A 27,718-nucleotide genomic window follows, 5' to 3' on the forward strand; every position below is an offset into this window, starting at 1 on the left:
ATAAACAATGAGCTGAAACTCACTATAAAGCTCCGTAAAGCCAAGAGGAGCTGCAGAGTCACTGATAATTCTCTGTGGGTTCATCACTACGAGCCACGATAAACACATTACATACTGACAGCTCAGACATTATTACCATGACAATATCCGTTATAGACACTTTAAGTGTCTGTAATGGATAAGTGTGCCTTTTAACTGGTAAATATCTTTGTCTCAATCTCTACACCATCAGTTTGTAATGCAGGCTTTCTATTATGTAACATCGCTATGACATCATCAGGGTTATTTCCTTAGACTTCACAAACCTCCGCCAGAGTTACAGAAGACATTAAAAATCTGCTTACAGACTGAATATGACTCATCATGGTGAGTAAACTGAATTTGACATATAAAATTGGTGGACTTCCCCTTGAACTGCCAAATAATTTGATTGATTTGAATCGCCATGGCAACACTTCCAGTTTGAATTTCCACAATGAAATCCAGATGATGTTATTTTCCATTTAAACAGTTCATTAAGTCAACATGCAAAGTTGTAGTGTGGATTTGATCTAATCTGACGTGTGTTTCACATGTTTACCGGGCGTGTACGTGTGTGTACGGTCATACGTGGAACAACAGTGACGGTAATAACATGCATCTCTATCTTTAAAATAACATCAGACTCTAACAACACATTAAAAATAGCACAATAATGTTTAAAGAAATAAAAAAAAAAAAACAGAAATCAGAGATGCAAATATCCCATGCAACAGCAGCACACCTTCATACACGCATGCTCATTGTAACATACACATGTACATTCATGACATACATTATTACCACATATATCACTTTAGCTTCATCCTGTGAAGTGTTGTTACAAGAAATAAAAGAGATTTAAAAAACATCACCAGAAGAAGTGTTTCTTTACAAGATTTAGAAAATAAATCTTTCCACAGTAACAAAAACTCAAAACTCAAAACATTCACATCTTCTCATAATAATCCAAATATACAAGAAATATATAAATAACTTAGTTTACATTGTTGTACAGTTCAGAGAGGAGTGATTGTTAATGTGAGCGTGCTGCTAGCTCAGGTTCGTCCTCCTCCGTTTGCTGGGGCTTTGTCCTGGATCGACCTTCAGCTCCCGGTACTGCATCTGTCGGGTACAAACACACAGATGACAGTATGACGACAGATTCAGAGTCTCTATGAGCACTTGAGGCATACGTGTATATTTGAGGGGGAGACACAAACGCACGACTAAAAAAGTAGTTCCAAAAAACAAGTCTTTAATAGCAGGTTCGGTACACGGGCAGGCAGTCAGAGAAGGCAACAGGACCAGAGGGGCAAAACACTAGAGACTATAACAAAGAGGATAATGCTGGAACGCTTGCAACTAAGGGCTAAGACGAACTGGCACAGGAAGCAGGGGTCACACAGACTAAATACACAAGGGGAGTGAGGGTAATGAGACACAGGTGGAGGACATTAGGGGACGATGACGTGGACAGGAGCGGGAAACACACAAGGGCAGGAAGTGGATCTAAAGGCAGGATGATTCATGACACATAAACTCGTCTTTCCGACTCAAAAAACAAAGACTGACGTGTGTTTACATTGTTATGACTTCACACAGGTGACCCAGTTTGTTTCGGGAAAAGTTTCTTTGCTCAGACAGACTAAATGTTTGCTGAAGAACACTAATATTGTAATCTGAAGACCCTCTGGCTGTGTACCTGCAAAAATACACATGCAACAGCAGAGTTGGCAGCTTGAAAGCTTACAGCAGCTTTGCTCTCAGATCTCACAGTAATTTTGACCAATCATGTCTAGTTTAAAGATCTCCATCAGGGCCCGTATTTATCAAGCTCCTCAGAGTAGGAGATCTCTCCTTTAGGTCAGGACTAGAAGTAAAAACTTTTTACCAACTTTCCTAACTCACTCCTATCTGTGCTCATATTTAGGAGCTGCAGAAGAGTCCTGACATGTTAGGACTTGTCAGGAGATGGCGTTCAGGCAGAGATATGCTTATTGAAAGATCGTTTTGACCAGGAAAAAAAGTAAAAAAGAAGGAGGAGAACACCTGCTGTCCCTGCAGAAACACGTCCTGGCAATGTTACACTTTACTGTAACGAGGGAACATGCAGTTTTGCAACAGCAATTAATCAAACTTTGATTGTACTTAGGCAGATAATGTGTGACATCCTCAGTGGGAGCAGATTATATGAACACAATCATGAACAAAATCTGTCTGGATAATGAATCTCAACTTCATTACAACAGGTTAAATATTTCTATAAGGTCTTATATCTTATTATTTTTTTTACTTAGGCTGTTTCAAATAATAGCAGAGTCTATAATCTTTGAGGGGTATGTTCACATGGTGCATTTCCCAACACCGTATGACATCACAGAAATAACTTCTCATGTTGGGAACAGAAGTTAACAGGAAGTGCAGTTAAAGGTGGTGACCGCAGCACACGGTATACAATATGTGTACAACATGTGTCTCAACATGCAGCATTATGACAGGAGTTGTGAAACGATGTGGTTGATTTCACAACTGACTCAAATTACCTTTTATTTTAATTTACTTAATAGGCTACATTTATTTTTTTAACCCATGTGAGTGGTTAACCCATATTTATAGTCTATGAAGGCATGATTGAATGTTTGCACATAACCTTAAAAAGTTATTTATGTTTACATGTAAAACCTTCACTGTATAAATGGAGCTATTTCCCCCCAAAAAAGTCAAGTTCCTCTTGCTTCACTAGCTTGTTGTGCTACATATCACAACGCCTTGATTTTGTACTAAAGTTATTTACAATGAACAATGTAGTACAAAGTCCAGAGGTTGTGATATGTAGCACAACAAGCTAGCGAAACTGTAAACATAATGGTGTTCCTGCACATGCTCAGTGGCCTCTGCCTTACACAGAACTACTCTCCGGAGACTGAAAACGTGATCGTTATTAGTCTTTAGAGCCGTTTCTACACAAACTAACATGACTAAACTCTTCATAATGAAGGAACATGTCACCCAGAGCAGCACTGTGGCTCACTGACGTGTTTTGGATAGTTTTTGGACAACAACGGAGGAATAAGATAACAAGACTTGTTAGTTGATCAGTTCATGAGATTTGTTGACAATAAGAGAAATATAGAAAATCACAGGACTGATCCTTTAATAAACTTAACAGATCATTTGGGTATAAATGTCAGAAATATGTGAAGAATGCTGTCACAGTGTTTCTGGGCCAAAGGTGACATTTTCAAATGTGTTTTTTTTGTCCGACTAACAGTCCAAAACCAAAATTTGTTCAGTTTCCAATCATGTAAGAAAAATAAAAAGCAGCAAATCGTTAAATTCAGGAAGCTGCAACCAGGAGATTTTCTGCAGTTTTGCTTGAAAGACAATTAAACGAATATCAAAATCGCTGCCAATTAATTTTGTCAATAATAAGTTACCCACCACTTGAACATCAGAGGGCACTCTGGAGAGAAAGTCAAGAAGCTCATTGTTGTCGATCATGTACGGATCACGAAGCTTCTTCGTGAACTTGTTCACACCTACAGAGAAGAGAGTTTAGAGTATATATGTGCATAATCTGTGTGTCGGTGTGATCAGCTGTCGGTGTGTAAATCGGGACTCACCCCATGCGAGCACGAGGTATCGAAGAGGAATGAGGTAGAGAAGAACTGTGGCCAGACATAAGGCAGTGATCGCCAACCAGCTTAGAAAAGGCACTGTCCAGTTAACGGTGCTGCAGGGGAGGGAGAGCAGAACATATAAAAACTGCTGCTTTAAATAAAAGAAAAGGGCTTCTCATGTTTAGATTTTATCAGCTGCAGTCAATCAATATTCATTTTGTGAGTTAGCCAAATTAAATACATGGGTTCTTCTTATAAAACTATGAGAAGAACCCATCTGTTTGCTGTCTGTGACAAAAAAACTACTTTAAAAACTGAGGTGTAACGTGTCCCCCGTCTCCCCGGTGGAAACTACATCCTCACTTCTTTATCCTCTCTCCGTACGATGCCACCTCGTCCAGCGCATTCTGCACACTGATGAACACGTCCTGGATGGCGTACAGTTTATCCATGAAGCCCTTGTGCTCCGAGTCCTGACAAGAACGAGGGAAAGGTCAGAGTTCAGCCGTTTAGTTCACTATACTGTCCAACATTACAGACGGATGTGCAGCTGTTTTATGATGACAACACCTTGTCGTCTTTATCCTCCTCTTCATCTTCCCATTCAAACATGGCCTCCATGGACTGCAGCAGAAACAGAAGCAATAAACTGTTAACTGATTGAAATACAGATGTTAAAGGATGTTAAAACAACAGTCAGGAGCCCAAACAGTGAAACGTGTTTTTCTTGCTGTAATCATTCCTCCTATTCATACTGACCAAGTCAAATCAAGTCAAATCAAGTAGATATATTTCAACGTTACAGTCTTTTTAGTGCCAAAGTTCCTCTTTTTGTTACTATACTTCCACCTGCAGCTCAACAGGGAAACACTGTCTGAACAGGAGGAATGATTACAGCGAGGAAAAACCTCTTTCACTGTTCATACGGACACCTGACTGTTGCTTTAAGAGACACTTGAAACATTGTGAACCTGCCCTTTAATAAAGAAAAACCTGTTTTGATTGTTTTCTCACCACGTCTGTTGTGTCCCTGCTTGAGGAGAAGAAGTAGTTCCAGACCAGCAGCAGCAGTAAGGCCAGCGGCAGCATGTAGAGCTCGAAGTTCCAAACCACGACCACAAACAGCTGGGAGACAAACACGTGATCACACTCGAGACAAAACATGACAATACCTGTGAGAGTGTGTGTGCGTGTGAGTGTGTGTGTGTGTTTCATACCACAAAGGAGATGATGCTCCTCTGTGCAGACTCCCATTCAAAGCAGCTGCTGATATACGTCCCATAGCTAATCAAGACCATGATGCATCGCTTCACACGGTTAAAGTTCTGCTGCAGCAACTGAAAGACACAAAGTCGACATTTTTTATCATTTTTAACTGATATTATATATTATTATATTAATCCCATGAACTTTAGTTCATTTAGACTTATTTAGACAGTTGTACAGCAGTCACTGTGGTTTAATAAATGTTCTCTTCTTATTATGATGAACATGCTAGTAAATAATAAATACATGTCAACATACGTGTTTGGAGACTTTTGGTTCTTCCTCGATGTATTTCTGCTCTGCAGGGACGACCGTCTTCAAAGCAGCTTTGACCTGAAGACAAAAACACTCTTAGAGCCGGTCATGTGACCGAGGCCGGGCGTCACGTACGGTATAAATAAAATATAAATAAAATCACACCCTCACTGCAGCGGCACAGACTGACACTCACTGTGTTGTAGATGACGTCAACTTCCAGGTAGATGAGCCCTTTACTCGGACCTGTCAGCTCCTTATTCTTCAACACGTATCCTTTCTGCTCTCCGTTACGGATCTGACAGATAAAGATAGTCAGCGTTACAATTTATACTGACCTCAAACACACTTACTAAGACTTTTGAGGAGCTTTTTAGTGCTAACTGGAAATAAAAAAGTATAGAGATACAAGAGACATAATTAGTACAACCTTATTCATAAGGTTAGTACATGCATTTTTACTGTCTTTTGGACTTTTCCAAAGCTTTGTCTGCCACTGCATGTGTGTGGATATTGATGCAATCCATTGTATTTGTAGAGAAACAACCTCCCACTGCAATGGAACAGTCATTCAAGTCGGAAACTTGGGCAAGATCCATTTTGCCCGACAGAAACACACCTGATGTCACAACAATACGGCGGCGACACAGTGAACAGTAAGCAGAACGATCTTTTCATCAGTTTTTACTTTATGTAGTGTTTGTGTTGTGAAACGTGTTTTAACAACTTCGTAGTTGCCGTTTCCATTCAGTTGATTTGTGCTTGATAGAAGTCTTAGTGTCTACTCCTCCCGTCTCTTTTAAAGTGTGCTAATCTGTTAAATCAGCTGCTGTCGTGTTGTGTTGGAATGAAAACCTGCATGTACATCCAAACATCAGTTTGCTGCAGGCGTCCATGTTTTCCTGAGCAGATGCACTGGGATGCATTTAGATTGGAAGTCGGGAAAACCGACTCTGAACTATCGACTTCCGACTTGCAGTGGACTGCAGCATTTATATGTGAGATGTATGTAGATACTGTTTAGAGGCAGGCATATGATACAGACATTTATTATTTAGAGAGCGATTTTCAAGATACTCAAAGATACTTTTTACTCAACAAGTTAAAAAAATATGTTAGATAACTAAACGGTAACCAGTCGGAGGTTCTCAGGATGTTTTCATCCTGCAGTGATGTGAGCAGCAGAGTTATAGGGACTTTGGATGATGAACCATAAAGAATGTTATATTTTCTAACTACTCTCTGGAGACTGAAAATGTGATTTCTGTTATTAGTCTTTGGAGCCGTTTCTAAACAAACTAACGTAACTAAACTCTTCATAATGAAGGAACATGTCATCCAGTGCAGCGCTGTGACTCACTGACGTGTTTTTAAGAGTTTTTGGACAACAACGGAGGAATAAGATATATCAGGCTTTGGATACACACACAATACTCGTTAGTAGATCAGAACATTGTTGGTTTGGATTCAAACATGAGATTTGTTGACAAGAAGAAAAACAGAAAATCGCAGCTTTATCCTTTAGAGAAAGTATTTTCTGTGTTGTGATTTTATTTTCTGTCCCTTCCTTATCCCCTTATACGTGCACATATGCAATTAAGTGATGCATTATGTTTCAATCAATAGAAAATTGTTCACAAGAGAAGAAAAACTGTTGGCAGTATTTATGTCTCCGATTGAATCTTTACAATCATTCTTTACAACTTGACCTTCACTATATACAGTCGTGGTTCATCACTGGTTTAAGAGGATGCAGATGCTCATGTTTACATGGCAGATAGCCTTAGATCCTCAGGTGAGGACCTTCTGGCTGTTCCAAAGTCGAGGTTTAAATCTAAAGGTGATCGTGCTATCGTTGCCATCAGGGCCCCTCGACTTTGGAACGACCTGCCTGAGGAGATAAAGCTGCAGAATCAGTAACTTCTTTTAAATCACTTCTTAAAACCCATTTCTACCGACTTGCTTTTATGTAATATTTGTCTTTTGGTCATCATGCTATTGTCTTTTAACCTTGTTATCATCTCTTTATTGTTTCTCTTTGTCAGACCTGTTATTGTTTTCTGTCTCATGTCTTTGCTTTGTATTGTACTGCTTTTGCTTTGTCTGTCAAAGCCCTTTGTAAACTCTGTCTTTAAAGGTGCTATATAAATAAAGATATTATTATTATTATTATAAATATAACCCTGAAACCTGTATCAGGATATTTTTTATACACTGTAGATTTATAGGACGTATAGATAACAACACACAGTTTCATGCACTCACGTGTAATAAGGGGATGGCCACTTTCCCCAGGAAGTCGGCGCTTCTGTCTCTGTCCTCGTCAAACACCGTCACCTCCAACACTGAGTGAATATCCTTCAGATTACTGACAGAAAGAGAGGAGATCAGTTCAGACTGATGTAGAGAGCTGGTTATCAGGTTTCAGCCAGTGATCGATCAGCACTACAGACGCTGAAAAACTGTTTATTATTTAATGAATCTGTTGTGCTTTTTAAAGATCTGTCCTACACAATTTAAATGAGTAGCCTTAAAGAGCCATTAAAATAGAGCTGCAACTATAAATCGATCAATCCATGATAGAAAATTAATCTGCAACTATTTTTATGGTCAATTAATAGTTTCATTTTTGAAGTGAAAATGTCAAACACTTGCTCTTTGTGGCATCTTAAATGTGAAGATTTGCAGCTTTTCTGTGTCGTACATCATGATAAACTGAATTTATTTGGGTTTTGAACTGTTGATCAGACAAAGAAATGATAACAGGCATTTTTCACTTTATTCTGATATTTTATAGACTATACTACTAATTGATTAATCTATAAAATGATCAGCAGATTAATCAGTAATAAAAATAATTGTTAGTTGCAGCCATAAAATAAAACAGAATTTCTTTTTAGACATTAAATTAAAAAACAACCATATAAGATATAAAGGTAGTTAGAAGCAGCTCCATTAAAGATATATTTGAATTTGAAATCAGAAATACATTAACAGTAGGAAGTATAGACATAAAGAAATAAAGACTTTCTGTATTATGGAGATAAATGAATAAAACAGCTTCATGTAGACTGATGTTCACTCACAAGGTGAAGACTTTGTTCCACTCTGGATTGAGGTTCTTGTAAACCGTGTGTGTCAACAGTCTGTCGTTATTCAGCTCCAACACGCAGAAAGGATCGCTCTTACCTAAGAAACCAACGTAGGTGAGTCACATTATATTAACAGCTACTGTAACATTAATCATAGATAATATAAATAACAATAATAATAAAATATATTTCATTCCAAAAGATGCAATACAATGAGCTGCACAAAGATGAAGAATAGACTGAGAAAAAAATAAAAAACTAAAGATGTCCCGATCGAGTTTTTCTGTCTTTGTTTTACTTCTTGTCAACAAATCTCATGTTTGGATCCAAACCAACAATGAACTGATCTACTAACAAGTATTATGTGTGTATCAAAGTCTGATTATTCCTCCGTTGTTGTCCAGAAACTATTAAAAACACGTCAGTGAGCCATGTTCCTTCATTATGAAGAGTTTGGTCACGTTAGTTTGTTTAGAAACGGCTCCAAAGACTAATAACAGCATCATGTTTTCAGTCTCTGGAGAGTAGTTCTGTGTAAGACAGATGCCACTGAGCATGTGCAGGAACACGATTATGTTTACAGCTTCACTAGCTTGTTGTGCTACATATCACAACCTCTGGACTTTGTATTAAAGTTATTTACAATGAACAATGTAGTACAAAGTCAAGACATTGTGATATGTAGCACAACAAGCTAGTGAAGCTGTAAACATAATCGTGTTCCTGCACATGCTCAGTGGTGTCTGCCTTACACAGAACTACTCTCCGGAGACTGAAAATGTGATCGCTGTTATTAGTCTTTGGAGACATTTCTAAACAAACTAACATGACCAAACTCTTCATAATGAAGGAACATGGCTCACTGATGTGTTTTTAATAGTTTTATTAGTTATTTAGTGTTCACATCTTGGTTGTTGTTTCATGTATGTGGTGAAAACTTTAAGTTGTGATGGTGTTTTTAATTCTGTTCCATGACTGCGAATGTTTTACTGAAAAAGATGACTGACCAAAAGTTGTTCTGCACCTTTGAACTCTACAGTTATCACAGTTGCCCAACTTGTCATGACTCCTCTACTGCTATAATTTTTAAATTATATCCAGGGTGACGCCATTTATGCACTTAAATATTGCCTTAATGAATGAGAACCTCATAAAATTCTCAATTCATGCCGAGATCTTTAAGAACTGCTCAGGACATCCCTAATAAAAACATTAAGTACAACAGAGAACACATGATGAGGAAGAGGAGGAGGACTTTTGATGTTTTTATTAAAATTACCAGTCACGTCTGCAGCCATGAGTCCTTCAGCTCTCATCACCTTCACCTGCACGATGCCCACATCCTTCAAGTTAGAGAACGACTTCAACACACCCTACAGAAGGAAAAAGAGAGACGTTGTTTACGCTGCAGTGATATATATACCACCATCATCATCATCATCATCATCATTAGCAGTGAGAGAGCTGCTCACGTAGCGTTTGCGTATCTCCCTGCCCTCCTGCGGGTCGTCCAGCGGCGTGACGGACAGGTCAGCGATGGAGACGTGAGCCGAGGCGGTCAGCGTGAGCAGCAGCACCACGTAGCCCCGGGACTCCTCCAGCGGCAGCTCCATGTGGTGCGTCTGCTCTTTAGCCAGAGTGGAGAGGTCCAACTGACAGCTGAGGGACAAACACACAACACACCGCGAGCTCATAAACTACACAACTGAGTCACAACCACAATCAAACTGAGCTAAAGACCAAACAAACAGCACATACATGGTGAGGAAGGTTTTCAAATGATGGGGGACAAAATCCACAGTCCTCCTTTTGTGCAAAAATGTATTTAAAAGTTTATCTGAAGCTAATATGAAGCTTCAGCGTCCAAATGAGTCAAATCAAGTAGATATCTTTCAACGTTACAGTCTTTTTAGTGCCAAAGTCCCTCTTTTTGTTACTATACTTCCACCTGCAGCTCAACAGGGAAACACTGTCCGAGGAAACACAAAGAGGGAATTTGATGCTAAAAAAGACTGTAAATGTGTCAGATATCCACTTGATATGACTAACTCAGACTGCTGAAGCCTCATATAAGCTTCACATCAACTTTTAAATGACTGTGTGGATTTTGGCCTCCATCACTTCCATTGAAAGCACATTTGAAGGATCTTTTAATATCCAGTATGAACAGGAGGAATGATTACAGCAAGGAAAAACCTCTTTCACTGTTCATATGGACACCTGACTGCTGTTTTAAGACACACTTGAAAAACTGTGAACCTGTCCTTTAACAAAAAGAAAAACTAACTCATAATTACAGGATCATCTTCTTGTAATTATGACATAAGGCCTCAGATTTTTGGGGGGCTTTAAATGAGCTTACAAATGAAACAAATGCATGCAGACATTCAAACGCTGACTGACCGTCCGATGAAGTCATCTCTCCTCCCGGTGTCTCTGTCCCACACTGTGATCTCCAACACGCCTCCCGACTCCTCGTACAGATGCAGGTCAAACTGTTCCCGCCACTGTGGGCTCAGCGTCTTTGGCACAGTCTGCACACACACACACACACAACAGCACAGGTTACATCCCCAAACGTGAACGTCTCACCTCAGTAAACCACCGAACAGAGACTGACTGATCTGGGGTCGGGGGGGGGTCGGCGTTACCTTGCTCCTGTACTTCTGGTGTCCCAGCCTGAACTTGGCGTACGGGTCGCTCAGACCGTTGGGGTCCATGGGGATGAGGTTCCGACCTTCGATGAGAGCGATGCTGACGATGCCTCTCCACAGCTGCCACTTCCGATGCATCTCCGAGAGACGTTGTGACTGCTGCTGCTGGTCCACACACACACACACACACACACACACACAAACACACACACACGCTGAGTTTTATTCATCACATTAGGAAACATGAAAGCGTCAGTTAGACTGATCATGATTTGTGACAGTTTGACCCAAGTTTGGATGTGTCAGTTCTTCAAAGGTGGCTTCAGTCCTTAAAGGGGCCATGTTCACATTCTGCTTTTTGTGTTTTTTATCATTTATATCCTGTTCTGATGTCGGATGTTAAACATGATCAAAGTTACTTAAGGTAACGTTTTTTTTTTCTATCTTGCTGATGAGCTGACATCAGTCTGTACTTTTGGTTGCTAAGGTGGTTGCTAAGGTGTTTCCATGTGTTGTTCACTCTCATATTTCAGATGTGATTCAGCTCCAACATGTACAAATGGATTTGAGATGTTGACATTTGGAGTAAAGAAGGAGCAAAAGAAGTGAAATCCTGCTACTATAGTTTGTTTACGTAGCCTCCGGAGCCGGAGGAAGCTTCCTGAAGCTGACCAATCAGAACAGAGTGGGCTCATCAGGAGGCGGGGCCTTAAAGAGACAGGAGCTAAAACGGCCTGTTTCAGACAGAGGCTGAACTGAGGGGCTGCATAAAGGACCAGTAGAAGATAGATAAGGAGTTTTTAACTGTAAATCATGCAAAGATATTCCAGTAGAGCCCCAGAATATAAATATAGAGCTGGAAATGTGCAGAATATGTGTCCTTTAATTTCAAACTCAGATACAAAAATCTCTTTTGGATGGATGGGAATTAACAGGATCATTTTAGCCCCGGTGAGTTACAATAAGCCACGTTTGAAGACGAGCCAGCTGCAGCAGCTGTTAATGAGTTCACAGTTAGCTTTGTCATGACGTCAGCATTTAAGAACTGGAGATTTACACGTCACTAAATTAAAACTGGTTGTTACATAGAGATTAGTTGCAGAATACAAAGGAGTGAAGTCTGGATGCTGTTAAGCTCCCAATAAATAATTTTATTCTCTTTTTTGAGGCAAAGTTTCAATCTGTATGATCTTCCTCAGGCTTACAGATTGAAACGTTGCTTCAATAAAGAGAATATAATTATTTATTGGGAGATTAACAGTGAGCAGACGTCACTGCTTTCTATCCTGCAATGACATTTTTTTTGTCTTGTCTGAATAATTTGCCTGAATGTGCGCACACTTGGTTCCCCTAATGTAGAGATTAGTTGTCACTAATTATTCACACTCACTAACTAACATGCATAATTGTTGCGTTAGCTAGCTGAATCAACCAACTGACACTTTACATTTCACAGCACAAACACACAAAACTTCAAATTACATGCCAATAACGTTAGCATAATTAGCTTAGCATAATCGAATATTTCGCTCTCACTGTAAACTGCATGAATACACCAATTCTTAAACACACACAAAGGATTGGCAACTCATTTGATTTTATTTTCAGGCTTCTAAAACTTTTTGGAAGTTTTGTTACAGCTCGTGATGCGTTATGAACGAGGGTGTCACGATTCTCTAAATCCATGATTCAATTTGACTTTCGATTTTAGGTCTCCATTCGATTTTCAATGGAAACTTCTTTTTTTTCCAGCACTGACAGTTTTGCCATTGTTACACTATCAAGTCTTGATTTGTAAAGATCAACAGATCGTTGGTTTATGTCGTTTACATTTTCAGATTCTTCTTTAAAAAGATGAGCTACACGGTAACAAGTGTGATATAACCGCCATATTTTTTTGGAATGTACCACACTAAGGCCGTATGGTCAAATTTAAATAATTATTTAAAATGTAATAACAATAACTTAGTTCACCAGTCAACTGGGAACAAACTGTTCATCACGTAAACAAAAAGAAGGTACTTTTCAACAACAGCTTGAGGAAACTAAATTTACGTGTGTTGCACTTTGTAGACTAACAGCCGGCTGCACACAGAGAACAACGTTATCAGCTCGTTGCCTATTGTACTGTGGTAGGAAAGAGACATTGTTTGTGTTTTAACAACATTTCACTTATGAGTTATTGATCTGGGAAGTTTGAATCTGTCAATATTCCAACTTTACCGACAAACTGTAGTTTTTCTGTCGACGATGCAGAAGATACATCAAAGATTTTCCACACGACCCCGGCAGCGGCCATGTTGTCTCGGTGAGCTACGCTGTGTCGTCTTTGAAATGTTGTTTTTTTGTTGTTTTTCTTTAATTCCAGATGTGCGCAAGTAGGCGGTGGTGTAGAGAAAAAATACTGGGAGAATCGCTGATCCTCCTTTTGATTTCGATGGTCAAAACTGAAAACTCATTACGATCGATTTCTAATTTAGAATCGAAATCGTGACACCCTTTATTATGAAGGGATCTTCTAATGGTCAGTATGAACAGGAGTAATAATTACAGCCAGAAAAAAACATGTTTCACTGTTCATTTGTGCTCCTGAATGTTTGTGAATCTATCTTTAAAGGATCTCAATACACAGCATGTCAACTTGAAACACGTGATGAAAATGGTCAAATGAGGCTCTAATAACACAGACAACGAAGACACGAGGCAACACGACCAACAACAGCGATCGACACTGACAGAAAGATGATCAGCATGAAGGCGTCAGGACAGCAGATGGGAAGCTATGACGGCAAACAGACAGTTCAGACGGAGCAGCGATGATGATGATGATGATGATGATGATTTTACCTTAGTGGATCGTTTCCAGGACCTCCTGAGCAGCATGGTCTGAATATACATTAAAATACATTATTTCAACTGACTTCTGCAGTGGAGGAAAAGACTACTGGTTTAACTGGAGCTACAGGAAATCTTCCTTTAATACAAAATAAAATGCACACCTGGGCCTGTATTTATCACACTGATAAAAGTATCACTGATAATGATCAATAATATGTTACTGAAGCAGAATCATTAATAATAGAGTTGTTTTAGTCTTATATAGTATTTGTATTTGAGCATTTGTTTGGACGTTACACCACTTTTTCTTTTTTACTTATTTTGGGATTTACCAGGGTTGCAAACAAACAATAAGAATAAATCTGACAGTGATTAATTCTTATTATATGAATAAATATTATATTTAGTTTCCATTTCAGACAATTTCCTGTTATTTCATCCACATTTATATATTAATACATTATAAATATATTAGATTGTTGTTCATTTCACATATTCATTATTGTGGCAGAGTTAAAGATTTCACACTAGTATAAAAAAGATAATTATATACAGGACTGTGCAAAAGTTTCAGGCATGTTCAGATACTTAATCATAATTCAACACCATCATGGAGGCGTCTGATCGTCTCAAACTTATTCTGCAGCTTGACAACGATCCCAAACATGCAGCCAGAGTCATAAAGAACTATCTTCATCAACAAGAAGAACAGATGGTCTCTGATCTCAACATCATAGAGTCAGTCTGGGATTAACATTAACAAGAGACACAGAAGAAGAACTGTGGCAACTTCTCCAAGATGCAGGAACAACCGACCTGCCGACTACCTGAAACACTGAAAACTGCTGCTGGTTTAAAGCAAAGTAAATATCAATTTACTTTAGATTTCTGCCGTTTACTCAACTTTATATCAAGTTAACTGATGAAACATATCGGTTAATGAAAAATCTGTTTTTTTTCCTTTCATGTGATCACTTCTCTGTAAATAGAAGTCACTTTATAAATATGTGTTACTGTTATTGTTTATTCTTGGAGCATTATTAAGTTTTATTCTTAAAAGTTGGATAAATACGAGCCCAGGAGCACTGCAGACCTTTTAAGCCACTAGGGGACGCTACAGGACAGGAACACATTTCTAACTACAAGGAGATAAAACAAGTGATGTGCATAAAGCATCTGATAATAAATCTCTCTACCTGTGCTGAATATTAATTACGCTCATTAGCTTTAATGACACTTTGATGTATCTGAGCTCTCTGTGTGTCTCCTGATTCTGCTGTTTGTGTTTTACTGTTGTTTTTTGTTGATATTCCAACATCTTCATCTCTGTCTCTCATTACCATAAATCTCTATATCCTCTGCCTCCTCTTCCTCTCAGAGCGGAGCTGCAGCACAGACTGACAAGTTGGGCTATAATTCATTTATAAACTGAATAAAACATGAAGGAGACTTCCTCTGTTTAATATCTTAGTGGGAGGAAACCATCTTCTGACACTCTAATCTGATAAAGGATAAATTACCAGAAACTACAATTAACACTTCTTACTGTAACTGTAACATGTATGGAAGCAAAGAGAGGCCAAAAGATGTGAAACTGTTAAGTAACAAAATACCTAATTATTAATCAAAACACTACTTGCTACGTAATTTAAATATTTTACTTTTTAAAAAACATCTATCTGAATTTCATTTTAAAGCTGCATTCATTGTTTTTTGGGGTTTTTTGGCCACTTGGGGGCAGCGCCACAAGCTGTAAGCACAAAACTGATGTATTATCACCTGAAGCTAATTGCAAACAGTTCCACATCCAGCAGTTACGGAGCAACATTATCATTCATTTGGAGTCGTGTTTCTGTCCACCTGGTGAATATAAGTCCAATATTCACTCTCTTTTAGCTTCTGTTTTTGCTCTCTACCAACTCCTGAGGGAAATATCTGGCTCTTTAGCTGCTAAATGCTCCACTATGCTCACCAGCTAGTCTATAGCTAACTGTGTCTGTTTGCTGTTTGGTGCTGAGCAGGTAGTGTACAGCTGCTTTTTACAGCTTTTTCTCTGGAAACAGCTGCCTGTTGTGGCCCAAAACGACGCTATGAGAGCGCTGAGAGTGAACCAAAACAGTAAAGTTGCAGCCGGACAGATAAACAATGAGCTGAAACTCACTATAAAGCTCCGTAAAGCCGAGAGGAGCTGCAGAGTCACTGATAATTCTCTGTAGGTTCATCACTACGAGCCAAACACATTACACACTGACAGATCAGACATATTACAAATATTGATGAGTGTAGCTTTCATTTTTCCCCCCACAAATTCACATAGTGTCATGACGTTATTCCAACAGCCTTTAATTTTGTTATATTAGCACCTCTTTGTGGTTGTTTAAGGTAAAAGCTAAAGTTGTAACTGTGTTTATTATGGTTTTACAAAAAGACAGATGTTGAAATGAAGCCTCAGTAAAAATGCTTTTACTGTATTCATGTGTCTGACTTTCACTAAACAGTGTTAATTATCTGTTGATTAAATGTACAAGCAACACACATTAACAGCAGAATAGACAAAAAACTGACCAATATTCAAAAAACTATATTCAAGTTGTTCAAATTCAGTTAGTTAGTTGGTCATTTTTGGATCAAGTCAAACAATCAAGTTGAATTGGTGAAATTCAGACACCAAAATTCAAGATAAAAAACTGAACTTCCAGACTACCAGTCAATCAATCTGTTTACATTCTGTCTGAAAAAACCCCAGGATGTGTAGATTTTTACCGACTGGAAGTTTCAGAGACGATAATTCGAACCACATGAATTCAGAGGAATGTTTCACCCTGATCCACACTGAGTTCAACTGAGTACGCCTGCGGAAAACAGTTGTATAACGTCTTCTGTGGTTCTGGAGAAGCGTCAAGAGAAAATAACCATGTGATGATGTCAGAGTGATGTCATCATAGTTATCTCGGCACAGGATCGAAGACTACAAATTTATAAACAGAAACAGACTGGAGGTGTTGAGCAGCAGAAATCTAAGAAAACTATGCTGTTGAGTTGAATTATGGGAAATGTAGGCTGAGTTTGACCCTAAAAGTCAGGATATCTCGGTCTCTGCTGCTTCGATTTTGATGAAAGTTGTGAGTCTCCCATCTTTATGGAAGTCCCTTTACTGTAAATGATTTTTAATTAATTTTTAATTGACATTGTGGGTGTATGTGATGTGCTGTTGTGTGTAGCTTTGTATTTTGTATGGTCTGTTCTTTGTGTGGACTACAGATGCAAATTAGCTTCAAGCTAATTCGTCATTATTTATGCTTAATACGGCACACTGTCCTGTTCAATAAATCAAATCATTCTTCTTCTTCTTCATGTATAGTTGTGATCACATTTCATAATTTCAAAAACATTTATTATTATTATTGTTATTATTATTCAATTAAATTAAATGCAGAGTGTATTAAGTACATAGCTCACAGGGGGTCAAGAGAACGAGAAAACAACGAAAAATAAGTACATAATTTTTTAAAGTAAGTAATAAAAAGCATTGTTTTATATATTTTTTAAAATATTCATTATATATAGTATTTATATATACGAATACATAAATGTTTAATGTATTTTATGTATTTATTGATATTTATAAATTTGTTTATTATTCTGACATTTCTTTGCTTCCATACTACAATCTGTTGAAATAACATTTAATAAAAAGCTAACTAAAATGACAAAACAAGCATGAATTTCTTTTGGTTTTTTAGCCGTCTCATCGGTGCCACACTGAGCTCAGCAGTGAGAGGAAACGTTGCAACAGTCTGTATAATTCATGTTGAATTTTATTTTATTCATAAGGACTGCTGAGAGAAGACATGAAGCCCAAAAAGAAAAGAAAAAAATCAGGAACTAAAACCTTAAAGCTAACAAAACCAAAAACTACAAACAGCTAGAAAACTACCAGAAACTAAACATTAAAGGCTTTTAAGATAAACTAGAAGCACGACAGTCACATCACTGGTGCCGGAGTTTGAGTGCAGGCTCCGTCCATTACATGGCAATAAGCTAATTTGCGCAGCTGATAAGGGTAAAAAGCTCCTCACTAGATCAGGAGATAAAGCAGGAAAGGGTCAATCAGGGCTCTAAAGGAAAGTCACTAAGCGTCTAATCACCACTACACTCACTTTATTCACATAGGGCTTCCACCGATACATCTTAACCTGCCTCTGCTGCAGGAAAACACAAACGCAGCACAAAGACAAAATCCTCACTGTGACATGTGAGAGTTTGTGTTGTTATACAAGTTACAACAGAAGACAGAGACACTACTGAGCCAATTATACACTCTAGTAATTTCTTAATCCAATAATGCTGAAACGGTGCCAACCTTTTTATCTTTTTAAAACAAAGCAATTATCTTTTCCAAACCAGTTTTTACTTGATTTGTTTGAATTGTTTCTTGAATGGTGGAAACATCTCAAATATCCTGCATTTCACAAAGAAAAGAGCAAAGATTAAAGGCGAGTAAAATCATTTTTTTGTAGCATTTGTTCCATTACGACTCCCAGGTTGGGAACCAGCGGATTAGTAGATCAACTGGATAATGGATCAACAGCAAATTACCATATTGGCCTGAATGTAAAACAAGGAAATTACAAGGAAAAATTATGTATTCTTTCTGAATGCAGCGAGTACCAGTGTTGAATTATGGGTCGTTTGTAGCTTTAACGATGCTCTGCTAACGAGTTTCTTCAAGTCTGTTTATAGAGAGACGAAGTGAAACCAGAACTTCTTCTGTTCCAGAAATAAGAAAAGAGAAGACATATGTTATAATTAAAATGATTAAACATCTCGACTCAGAACAAAAACTTTCTCAAGAGTTTGTTGTGTTTTTTACTCCGTATCTTTAGACAAGGATGAGAGAGATCTTATATTGTTGTTATTCAGTATCTCTGTTGTTTCGCAGCCTCTCTGTCCCATCAAGGTCACTCAGGTCTGCTGACCAGTTGTTCCAGTTGTTCCAGTTGTTCCAGTTGCACAGGGGAGATCATCCCTTTGCAGCTGTAACCTCCAAACTGCCTGTTTTTAAATCAAGTCTTAAAACATATTTTAGTTCCTTGGTGTTTAACTCCGTATGTGAGTGTTTTGTCTTTTTGTCTGTTAAACTTTTTATTGTGTGGTTTATGGTTTTTGTTATTTTGATTGTGCTGAACTTTGGTCAACTGTTGTTTTTTTTTGTTAAATTTGCTTTATAAATAAATTTGAGTTGAGTTATTGAACCACATTTCCCATAAGCCTGCTGACCACAAGACAAGTCAACAGGCTGCAAAAGAGAGGCCTGAACGGTGTCGTTTATAGACAGCGAGGATTAAAACTAAAAAGTTGAAAAAGAAAAGACATCAGAGAAGAGCATCGTTGTATAGTTACGATGGGAGATGTAGTTTTTTCAGCTGACTTATCTTAGAATATGGAAAATAAACTCCAGGAACATGTTTCACTTTTTCAGAAAGACAAATGCAAGAAACACTGAATGAGAGATTGTGTAAACAAGCTGCTGTGACAGAGGAAGTGATGTCATAACTTCCGTCTGTTAAAAGTCAGTCAGTAGTAAAAAGTGTTTCGTTATCTTGGTTTAACCGGCAGTTGACCTGGAAGAAAAAAGTCCAAAGTGTCTTTACAGCGAGGAACTGAATCACCTGTCAAACAGCTGAGAGCTACCGCTGAGAAATAATACTGATGCTTCAAAGAGGCTGACAGGAGAAAGTAATAGAAGTATTTCACTTTTACGAGAGAAAACGCTTCAAGAACGAGGACTCTCTTCTCTTCGGATTAACAGTATCTCAGGGAAACGTTGCCGACAGTACGAGTGGAAAAGTGGAGGTTATCTCATAATGAGGGTCGTCATATATATATTCAGGCCAATACGGCAAATAGTAATTTAAAAACTGATTTGAAGAAACTGCTGAACATTTGCAGGATTGAGGCCCTAAACAGAGAGGATTTACTGCATCTTTAATCTTGCTCTCTTGGAATTTGTGATGGACATTTCTTATTATTGTTGTGCAATTGATTGAATAATCCCCAAAAAATGATAGTTCTGACTACAATAACTCACTTTTTCTTCACTCTAATATGACAGTTGTACTTGTCATATGTTATAAAGACTCTTAACTGACTCTAACTCAACTGAACTGAGAGGAAGAGATAGGATGATAGGATGATTTCTTATCATACGTACTGTGGAGTCTCGTCGTTCCTCTATGGGACTGTCTTTAGGCGTCAGGGTGACGGCGAGCTCCAGGGAGCCCAGGTCCTGATCCGGGTACTGAGGGTCCTTCAGCACCAGAGTTACAGGTATCGTCCTGTAATACACACACACAGAGATATAACATATGTGAATACTGTTTGTGCTGCTGCGTTAACTTAAAGGAATAGTTTGTCATTTTTGGAGATGCATTTATTCACTGTTTTGCAGCATAAAGACTGGAAGCATCACTAATCCCAGTCTGCCTGTTTAACTCCAACTGGTATTAAATCAGTTGGCTGACATATATATGTCAATAGCAGCTGATATATTATTATATATGACATCATTAGATTATTAATAGTGAAGCATCAGTGTTAGAGCAGCATGTTACTGTTGTAGCTGCTGGAGGTGGAGCTAGTTTCAATTACTTTATATACAGTTAGCTAGTTTAGTCCACTGGTTCCCAACCTAGGGGTCGGGGCCCCTCCAAAGGGTCAGCAGATACATCTGAGGAGTCGTGAGATGATTAATGGGAGAGGAAAGAAGAAAAAACAAAGTTCTGATACACAAATCTGTTTTCAGTTATTTGGACTTTTTTCTCTATTCTTTGATTTTTTGTTGAAATATTGGATCATTTAAACATTTATTGAAATGAAAGCATGTGAGAAGTTTAGAGGGAAAAATCACTATTTGGTGGAGCTGTTAACAACTCATAGACATCTGAAACGGTGGATAAAGTCATAATGATACTGTGAAATTGGAATTTCAGCCATGAAATGTAATGCTAGTACCAAGCTAGCGAGAGACATCGGCTCTGTGCAGGCAGAGCGTTTAATCGTCTATCCTTTTGCTTATTATTAAGATTTATTCTCAGCATTTAAATCATCTTTTATTGTTGTCTTATTCAATTAATTCTTTTAAAGTAGGTTTTATTAAAGCTATAATAATGTCTAAAAACAACTAGACCTACTATATATTATATATTTTATAATTTTCAAACCCAGAGAAATCAGTAATTTTAATCAAGAGTGTGGTTGCCACACTGGCGTCTACCAGAGTAAACACCTACAAGATAACACATCTGAGTTGCGGTTGTCTACCAGATACTCATGTGACATACTCAGAACTTGACTTTTATTTTTAAGCCACATTTTTATGATAACTTTTTAGATCTTGGTTGTTTTTAACTGCGTCTTAACTAAATTGGTTTGAACTGGTGGTGTGCAACCTGTGTGTTTGTCAATTACCTGTAAAGCACTTTGAATTGCATTCAACTTGTATGAAAGGTGCTTTATAAAGTTTGATTGTTACAACTGGACTAAATTTCATTGAAAAGTTTAAGTTTTTTTAGAATAAAATCTTTATTTTAAAAAGGCTTTTGATGACTGTATTTTCAACATATAACAGTTTCTACAGGATTTCCTGCACAGGTTTCTTGGCAAAAGCACTTCAAAAGTAAAATTCTGTACATACTACATGTCACAGTGAAGGTGTCACACAGTACAGTTCATACCTCTGCTGCTCCAGAGACTCCACGTACAGGTAAGCAGAACCCATGAAGTCATCTAGAAGGCCAAAGTCGTAGTCAAAAACCTGCAGACCAGCAACAAGCAACAATTCATTAAGAATTCATATTTAGGAGGCTTTCTCTTCTCTTGTTTCCTGTCTGCTTATCTACTATCAGCTGTCCATTAAAGGCAAAAAAATACAGAGAAGAATGATTTTTTAAAAGCTGTTTGTGTGTGTCCAAATCTTTACCTTTACATACAAAGGTTCACTCAGACAATCCAGTATTAAAGTCGTCTTTTCATCCCACACCGGGTTGAGGTTTTTGTGGATGGTTTTGCTTCTGAACACCTCCTTACCAGCCAGCTTGAACTTGACGTATGGATCACTGCTACCTAAAAGAAAAAAAAAAGTTGGTTGCATAAAAACAAGAACAGAAAAGGAAAAAAAGGAAGCGTAGACACGACTCTACCTCCTCTGTCTCGGATGGCCAGGTTGTGTCCTCTCTTCAGCTCGATGTCCAGCTTGTACATCCCTGAGCTGGGGAGGGCTGCTTGCTCAATGGGGGGCCCTGAGGAGCACGGTGCACCCACACCCTGTTAGAGGAAACAAATGCATTCATTACAAACTGACATCAGTCACTCTCTCACCGTACAGTCCAAACTCTTCACAGAAACCTCACCAGCATTTTTTAAAGAAAGAACTGAAAAGGTGTTTCAGGCCGTCGCTAAAACGTAGCTTTAACTACTTCTGTCTGCATCCACCGACACTGACTGAAGTGTCTCACTCAGCTGGGTCCCATGGGGTGAACACTGACAGGAAATTACAAGAAAGCAGCTTCCTCCCCGACTGATCAGAGTGATTCTGAGCTGAAGGGTTTTTCCATTCTTGTATAATCCTCACTTCCATTGCAGCACCATCATCTCTGTAGCATCTGTAGCAAAGCAGAAACTGAAGATACATCGCAGATGTTCGCAGCCTGGACACTGCTGCACTACACGATGCAGATGCATGAGAGGATGAATGTTTCTATGAATACTTTTCTGGACATTAGGAAAGCAGTTTTGTTGTCTTGTAACAGGCTGCGAATAACATCAATAACAATCACAATCACAAATCTATACACAAAAACCAGAAACCTCAGCCTGTGAAAGTGAGAAACTAAACTGTGTCAGCAGTCATTAGCACAGAAACAGCCAGAGAGAAGCAAAGTGGAAATAACATTTTATCTTTTAGATCACATCTGAAAACAGCTGCCTGCTGCAGCTGAAAACGACGCTATGAGAGTGAACCAAAACAGTAAAGTAACAGCCGGACAGATAAACAATGAGCTGAAACTCACTATAAAGCTCCGTAAAGCCAAGAGGAGCTGCAGAGTCACTGATAATTCTCTGTAGGTTCATCACTACGAGCCAAACACATTACACACTGACATCTGATCCCAGTGTTTATGTAAAATTATTGATTATGGCAGCTTTAAAAGGTAGAGTCAGTGATTCTAATCCAATACACATTGCAAATATCTCCTCATGGTCTGATAGCTGTCTGTTCTGTGTGTCCATACACAGCGCTCGCTCTGTAAATGGGCATGTAAACAGTGGTTTGGGCCAAGCCGCAAAACACTACTCCAGCCAATCAGCAACAGCTCGTGCTCATGCAAAGGGCAGGGGGAGGGGAGACGGGGTGGTAGGAGGAGCATTAGGAGCAAGACGGACGGTAAATCTGTAAAACAGCCAAAGAGGAGAGGAAGAACACAAATTAAAGAAGAAGGGCTATGATCAGGCAAGGGCGAAGAGTTGAGAGTTGAAAGGCCTGAAGACGGATGCAGAGGTTGCTTTGTTTCTGCTGGACAGATGGGTAACATTAGTTTTACTATATTTCATATAACCAACACCTGCCCACAGACGTCCAGCTTACTGTCTAGTTTGCCACAATGCGCTGTTGTTGTGACGTTAGCTTTAGTAGCAGGAGAGTCTCTGCATGTTCGCTTCACAGCAGCAACTGTAGCAACAGTTTCTTAACCCACAACCTAGCTAACGTTAGTTACGTTACATGCTGTGTAGTTGTTCGCTCTATATTGTGGTGTTTTATAGCTATGAAGACCTAAAAACACAGGTTTGCTAGCACAGTGGGATTATTTGGATTGATGCATAAGTTGAAATACTATGCTAAGTAATGTTAACTTCTTTGTTAGCTTAGCTACAAACCTACAATGCTCTTCGGTCACTGTAGCTTTAACTAACTCTTGCTAGTTTTTACTCCGTTGTGTTTTGGTGCTGTGTTGGATGGATAGACTGATGTACTTTAATGATCCTAAATTAGGAAATTCTTGTGTTACAGCAGCAGTTATCCAGTAAATACACAGTAAATATACATATCAAAACTAGAAGAGAGAAATATATATATGTATAGAAAAATAAACACAACAAATAACAATAAAATAGCTCAATACAAGAATATAAGAAAAAACCCTATCATACACTATAAATATAAAATAAAAACATAAGATAACATACTACATACATTAGACAAGTGTGCAGTTATTGAAGTTTTTAAAGATGCAATGAAGTAGAGTAGGAGTATGACATAGCAGGAGTGTTTTTGTGCTTACATGTCATTCGTTTGATGATGTTTGATGAGAAAGAGACAATTATTTCTGCACCGTATAAGGCTGGAACGTCTAGAGAATCTTGTCTGAGATAAACTGTTCTAATTACATATTTGGCCTTTGATTTCTCTGTTTGACTTTTTTCACTGTTCAAATTAACAGGTCTGTAGTTTTATTTAGAGAGCAGAACATGAAATCTTTATACATGGAAGCAGTGGAGGAGCTTGAGAAGAGCATCTTGTCTAGTCTCCCCTCTGTCTCTCAGCCCATTATTTTTCCTGAATCTACCTTATTTGCATTTTGATGGTTGGCTGATGTCTCATGGACCAAAGATGTTTTGTATACAGAAGTTGATTTCACACATTGAAGGCCGCAACCTGTGTATTTCCTATCACCATTTAGACAGGAAACGGAGTGATTATTATAAATGAAGAACATTATTTTCCAGCAGACAGTTTCTCTGTGGCTGCTCACACATAGACGTGACTGTACTTGATCAATTTAGCAACATAAAATAACACCCTACTATTCTCACTATGTTTTCAGTCATCAGTTATTTTGAATGGAGGACACAGTCAGTGCAGATGCATTCAATGACATTACAAATGCCACGTAAGTCGCTGTGAGTTTTGATGAAGAATACACATTTGAAAGACTTGCTAGTTGAGTCTGGGAGCCCCTCCCACCCCCTTCTTCCTGGCTCCTTCAGGTCTGAATGTAAATGCCCCCCCACCCCCCCAAAAAAAACTTCCTGCCTTTTGTTTCCATTTGTGATTGCATTTGAATTAAGTTTTTTTGGTCTTATCTGCATTGACTGGGTGGATATAAGGTGGGATCCGGAGGAGGACAAAGAGGATTTGGAAGGTTTCACTGAGGAACTGATGATCCAGACCACAAACCATGCATTTGTGTTCAGTAGGTTTTCTATCCTTTGCTTTGCACTCAGTCCAGTAATGGTGTGTTACTTGTGGTTTTTTTTCATGACCATATTTATGTCAGCAGGACTGGTGGGGCTCTGAAAACAAACATCTCTCTGGATGCTCTTCCTGAAATTAGCATTGAAGATAGAGTGCATGATAGTGAGGATGATGCAGCAGCAGACATGCCATCATTTTCAGACACCATATGCCATCCTGCATAGATCACGGATCACAGCTGCTTGAGACAGCTTGTAGAAAACTTCCACCTACCTGTCAACACATTCAAGACTCTGGACCTCAAGACCAGACAATACTGTGGTGCATTAAATTGTGATACAGTCAAGGAGCACTGCTGTAACTATTGAACAGGTAATTTTCCTGTCGCAGTATAGATCTCATATGACTTTTCATTTGTAGGTAAACAAAGTTGAAAATTACATTTTTACATAAATGTACTGATGATAAACTGTATTCCAGATGTGTCCTCGAGGTCACATTGTGTGGAGGTGGACTTCCCAAACCACTCTGAAGTATGGGATGCATATTGGAGACTTCCTTCTGTCTACCAATATCCTTTTGTCATGAAACAACTATGCCGAAATAGCATAACAGGACCATGTTCTGCAGGATCCAGGACCACTACTGTGTGGACGCAATCAATTAATTCTGGGAAATAAAGCAAAGAGACATTATTGCTCAGCTACAGTCCAAACAGAGTGTAGTGACACTGGATAAGTTTGCATTTTAAACATTTGCTTCCACTTCTTATATTGGTCAAGAAGAATTCGATGTGCACACCTGCAGTGAGGTTTGTCACACAGCTCTGACTGTTGACTCTGTTACATTTTGTGATGATGCCTTTTTAATTCTGCGTTGGCTGGATGGACAGTCCTGGATTATTGCATGTATTCTGCCACAGAGAATGACACAAAGAAGATAATCTACATCACCAACATTGACAAGAGGGAGACTGAGAGAAACTCTGCTATCATGGAGCAGGAAGGAACATTTGAGACTCTTCATCAACAAGTCAAGCTGACTGAAATATGCACTGATGCTCATTCCCAGATTTCAGAAGTGTTTGTGTAGATGCGGTTGATCTAACAGCGATATATCTGCCAACTGGACTGTAATTACTGTGTTTTATGTACTAGGTTTGTGTTTCTTGTATTTGTTCTCTCCATACAGATCCAGCCAGGAGGAAATTCAAAGATAAGGGGGTTCAGAACTCTCTTTATGTGTGGCAGGGCTCAAAAAACCTTTCAAGAAGACTACTAGCAGTAAGTTCATAAATTCTCTTTTTCAGGTTTAATACATTTTTGGTGTATGTGCCTTTATAATCTTTTGAGATGTCCCTCCTTTGTGATATTTAATGTTCCATTTACAGGCAAGCCACCAGAAGTGGAGCTTCATCCTCTGGCAGTGGAGTAAAGACATTTGCAACCATTTCTGGTACTAATGGAAGGTGGCTACAGATGGCTATGACAGCTTCTTTGTAAGCATTAGTGAAAGCATATTTGGCTTGTGGATTGCAACTAATCCAAAAGAGAGACATTATGAATGGATTCATTTTTTTAATTTGATTGATCACATACTGTAGACATGGTGCACATGGCCCTGTGTCCTTTTAATTATCTGAATGAGTATTTCCACCAATAGCTAATTGGCATGTATCACAAATGGTTAGATTTTCCCGCACAAGTCTGTACACTTCTCTATATTCTATGCAGACCAGCATCACATATGCTCACACGCCACAGAAGTTGACATTACTCTTCCAATGACTTGCATTTTTTCATGCCACAGGAGAGCATTCATGGGCACTGGGTAGCGGCTACCATGGTCCTCTGGTTGAGACCAGGGACAAGGAGTGGATTGAAGTGGAATCTGTGGCCCATCAGAAACTTGGAGAAATAATTATGGATGCACAATGTCTCAAGGTCATCCCAAAGTATCAGCATTTCAGCAGTGTATGACTGAGCTTTTGTGTGCGTATATATATATAAAATATGGTCTGTTGACCATATATTGATTACTTGGACCTCTTTCATCCACTGAAGAGCTTCTGAGGACAGAGGTCAGCAGAGGAATAGATGAGGCTTGGCTTGAGTCTTTCAATAAAATCAACACAAACTATTCTTGCTCAACACTATTGGTACATTCTAACTTTCTATGAATGTTTTTCATTGTACATGTTACATCATGTTTCTTTAAGTTCAAATTTGGATCCAGTGTCACACCAAGACATTTAAAATCAGTGACTATGTCAATCCTTTCACCTTTGGGAATATCAGCATTAGGAGGTTGCACCATGCCTTTTGTCTTGTTTACATTTAGACTCATATGATTGATCAAGCCAATGTTTGATGCTTCCCAACGCAATTGTTAGCTTAGCAGCTGCTAATTCAGCTGTTTTTGCATGTGTGTATAAACAACAGTGTCATCTGCATACATTTGCAGTTCTACATCATGACGCTGTTGAGGTAGATCATTAATATATAGGCTAAATAATAGGGGACCCAACACTGACCCTTGTGGAACACCTATTGTGCACTTCATGTTACCGGACAGTGTGTCACAAACTTTGACACATTGTCTCCTATTACATAAATATGAAGACATCCATGTCAGTGCTCTAGATGAAAAATTAAATTCAGAGAGTTTTAATATTAAAACATCATGATTGACTGTGTGGAATGCTTTACGCAGATCATA

The 27,718-nt window shown here is 38.6% G+C and overlaps 1 protein-coding gene and 1 long non-coding RNA gene across 9 annotated transcripts in view; one reads left to right on the forward strand and one right to left on the reverse strand.

The window, feature by feature from the left end:
- Positions 1–455: 455 nt before the first annotated feature.
- Positions 456–27,718, reverse strand: part of mctp1b (multiple C2 domains, transmembrane 1b) — a 40,343-nt gene continuing 13,080 nt past the window's right edge. The window contains exons 1-21 of one of the 5 annotated variants that reach the window (XM_042394728.1): positions 22,158–22,748; positions 21,948–22,071; positions 21,728–21,870; positions 21,483–21,562; positions 19,961–20,084; positions 13,756–13,794; positions 10,906–11,073; positions 10,658–10,788; positions 9,727–9,913; positions 9,534–9,627; positions 8,249–8,351; positions 7,428–7,530; positions 5,359–5,460; positions 5,166–5,240; positions 4,859–4,978; positions 4,656–4,766; positions 4,212–4,265; positions 4,005–4,114; positions 3,645–3,754; positions 3,463–3,560; positions 456–1,143 (exon numbers count right to left, since the gene is read on the reverse strand). In XM_042394728.1, coding sequence (XP_042250662.1) covers positions 1,072–1,143; positions 3,463–3,560; positions 3,645–3,754; positions 4,005–4,114; positions 4,212–4,265; positions 4,656–4,766; positions 4,859–4,978; positions 5,166–5,240; positions 5,359–5,460; positions 7,428–7,530; positions 8,249–8,351; positions 9,534–9,627; positions 9,727–9,913; positions 10,658–10,788; positions 10,906–11,073; positions 13,756–13,794; positions 19,961–20,084; positions 21,483–21,562; positions 21,728–21,870; positions 21,948–22,071; positions 22,158–22,163 — 2,154 coding nt within the window. In that variant the 5' untranslated portion in view covers positions 22,164–22,748 and the 3' untranslated portion in view covers positions 456–1,071. Of the gene's footprint in view, positions 1,144–3,462; positions 3,561–3,644; positions 3,755–4,004; positions 4,115–4,211; positions 4,266–4,655; positions 4,767–4,858; positions 4,979–5,165; positions 5,241–5,358; positions 5,461–7,427; positions 7,531–8,248; positions 8,352–9,533; positions 9,628–9,726; positions 9,914–10,657; positions 10,789–10,905; positions 11,074–13,755; positions 13,795–19,960; positions 20,085–21,482; positions 21,563–21,727; positions 21,871–21,947; positions 22,072–22,157; positions 22,749–27,718 lie in introns of those variants that run through there. The other 4 variants (XM_042394725.1, XM_042394724.1, XM_042394727.1 and 1 more) reach the window with 4 other exon arrangements.
- LOC121885356 lies at positions 22,869–27,281 on the forward strand. Of its 4 annotated transcripts, XR_006092545.1 has the most exons (8): positions 22,869–23,332; positions 24,630–24,695; positions 24,913–24,998; positions 25,086–25,372; positions 25,481–25,811; positions 25,923–26,283; positions 26,391–26,498; positions 26,810–27,281. It is a non-coding gene; the product is annotated as an uncharacterized LOC121885356 (long non-coding RNA). The 4 variants fall into 4 exon arrangements; XR_006092544.1 differs by having other exon boundaries at positions 25,083–25,372; positions 25,481–26,283; XR_006092542.1 differs by having other exon boundaries at positions 25,481–26,283.

Source organism: Thunnus maccoyii, chromosome 19 (genome assembly GCF_910596095.1).
Source record: "Thunnus maccoyii chromosome 19, fThuMac1.1, whole genome shotgun sequence".
Lineage (NCBI taxonomy): Eukaryota > Metazoa > Chordata > Actinopteri > Scombriformes > Scombridae > Thunnus > Thunnus maccoyii.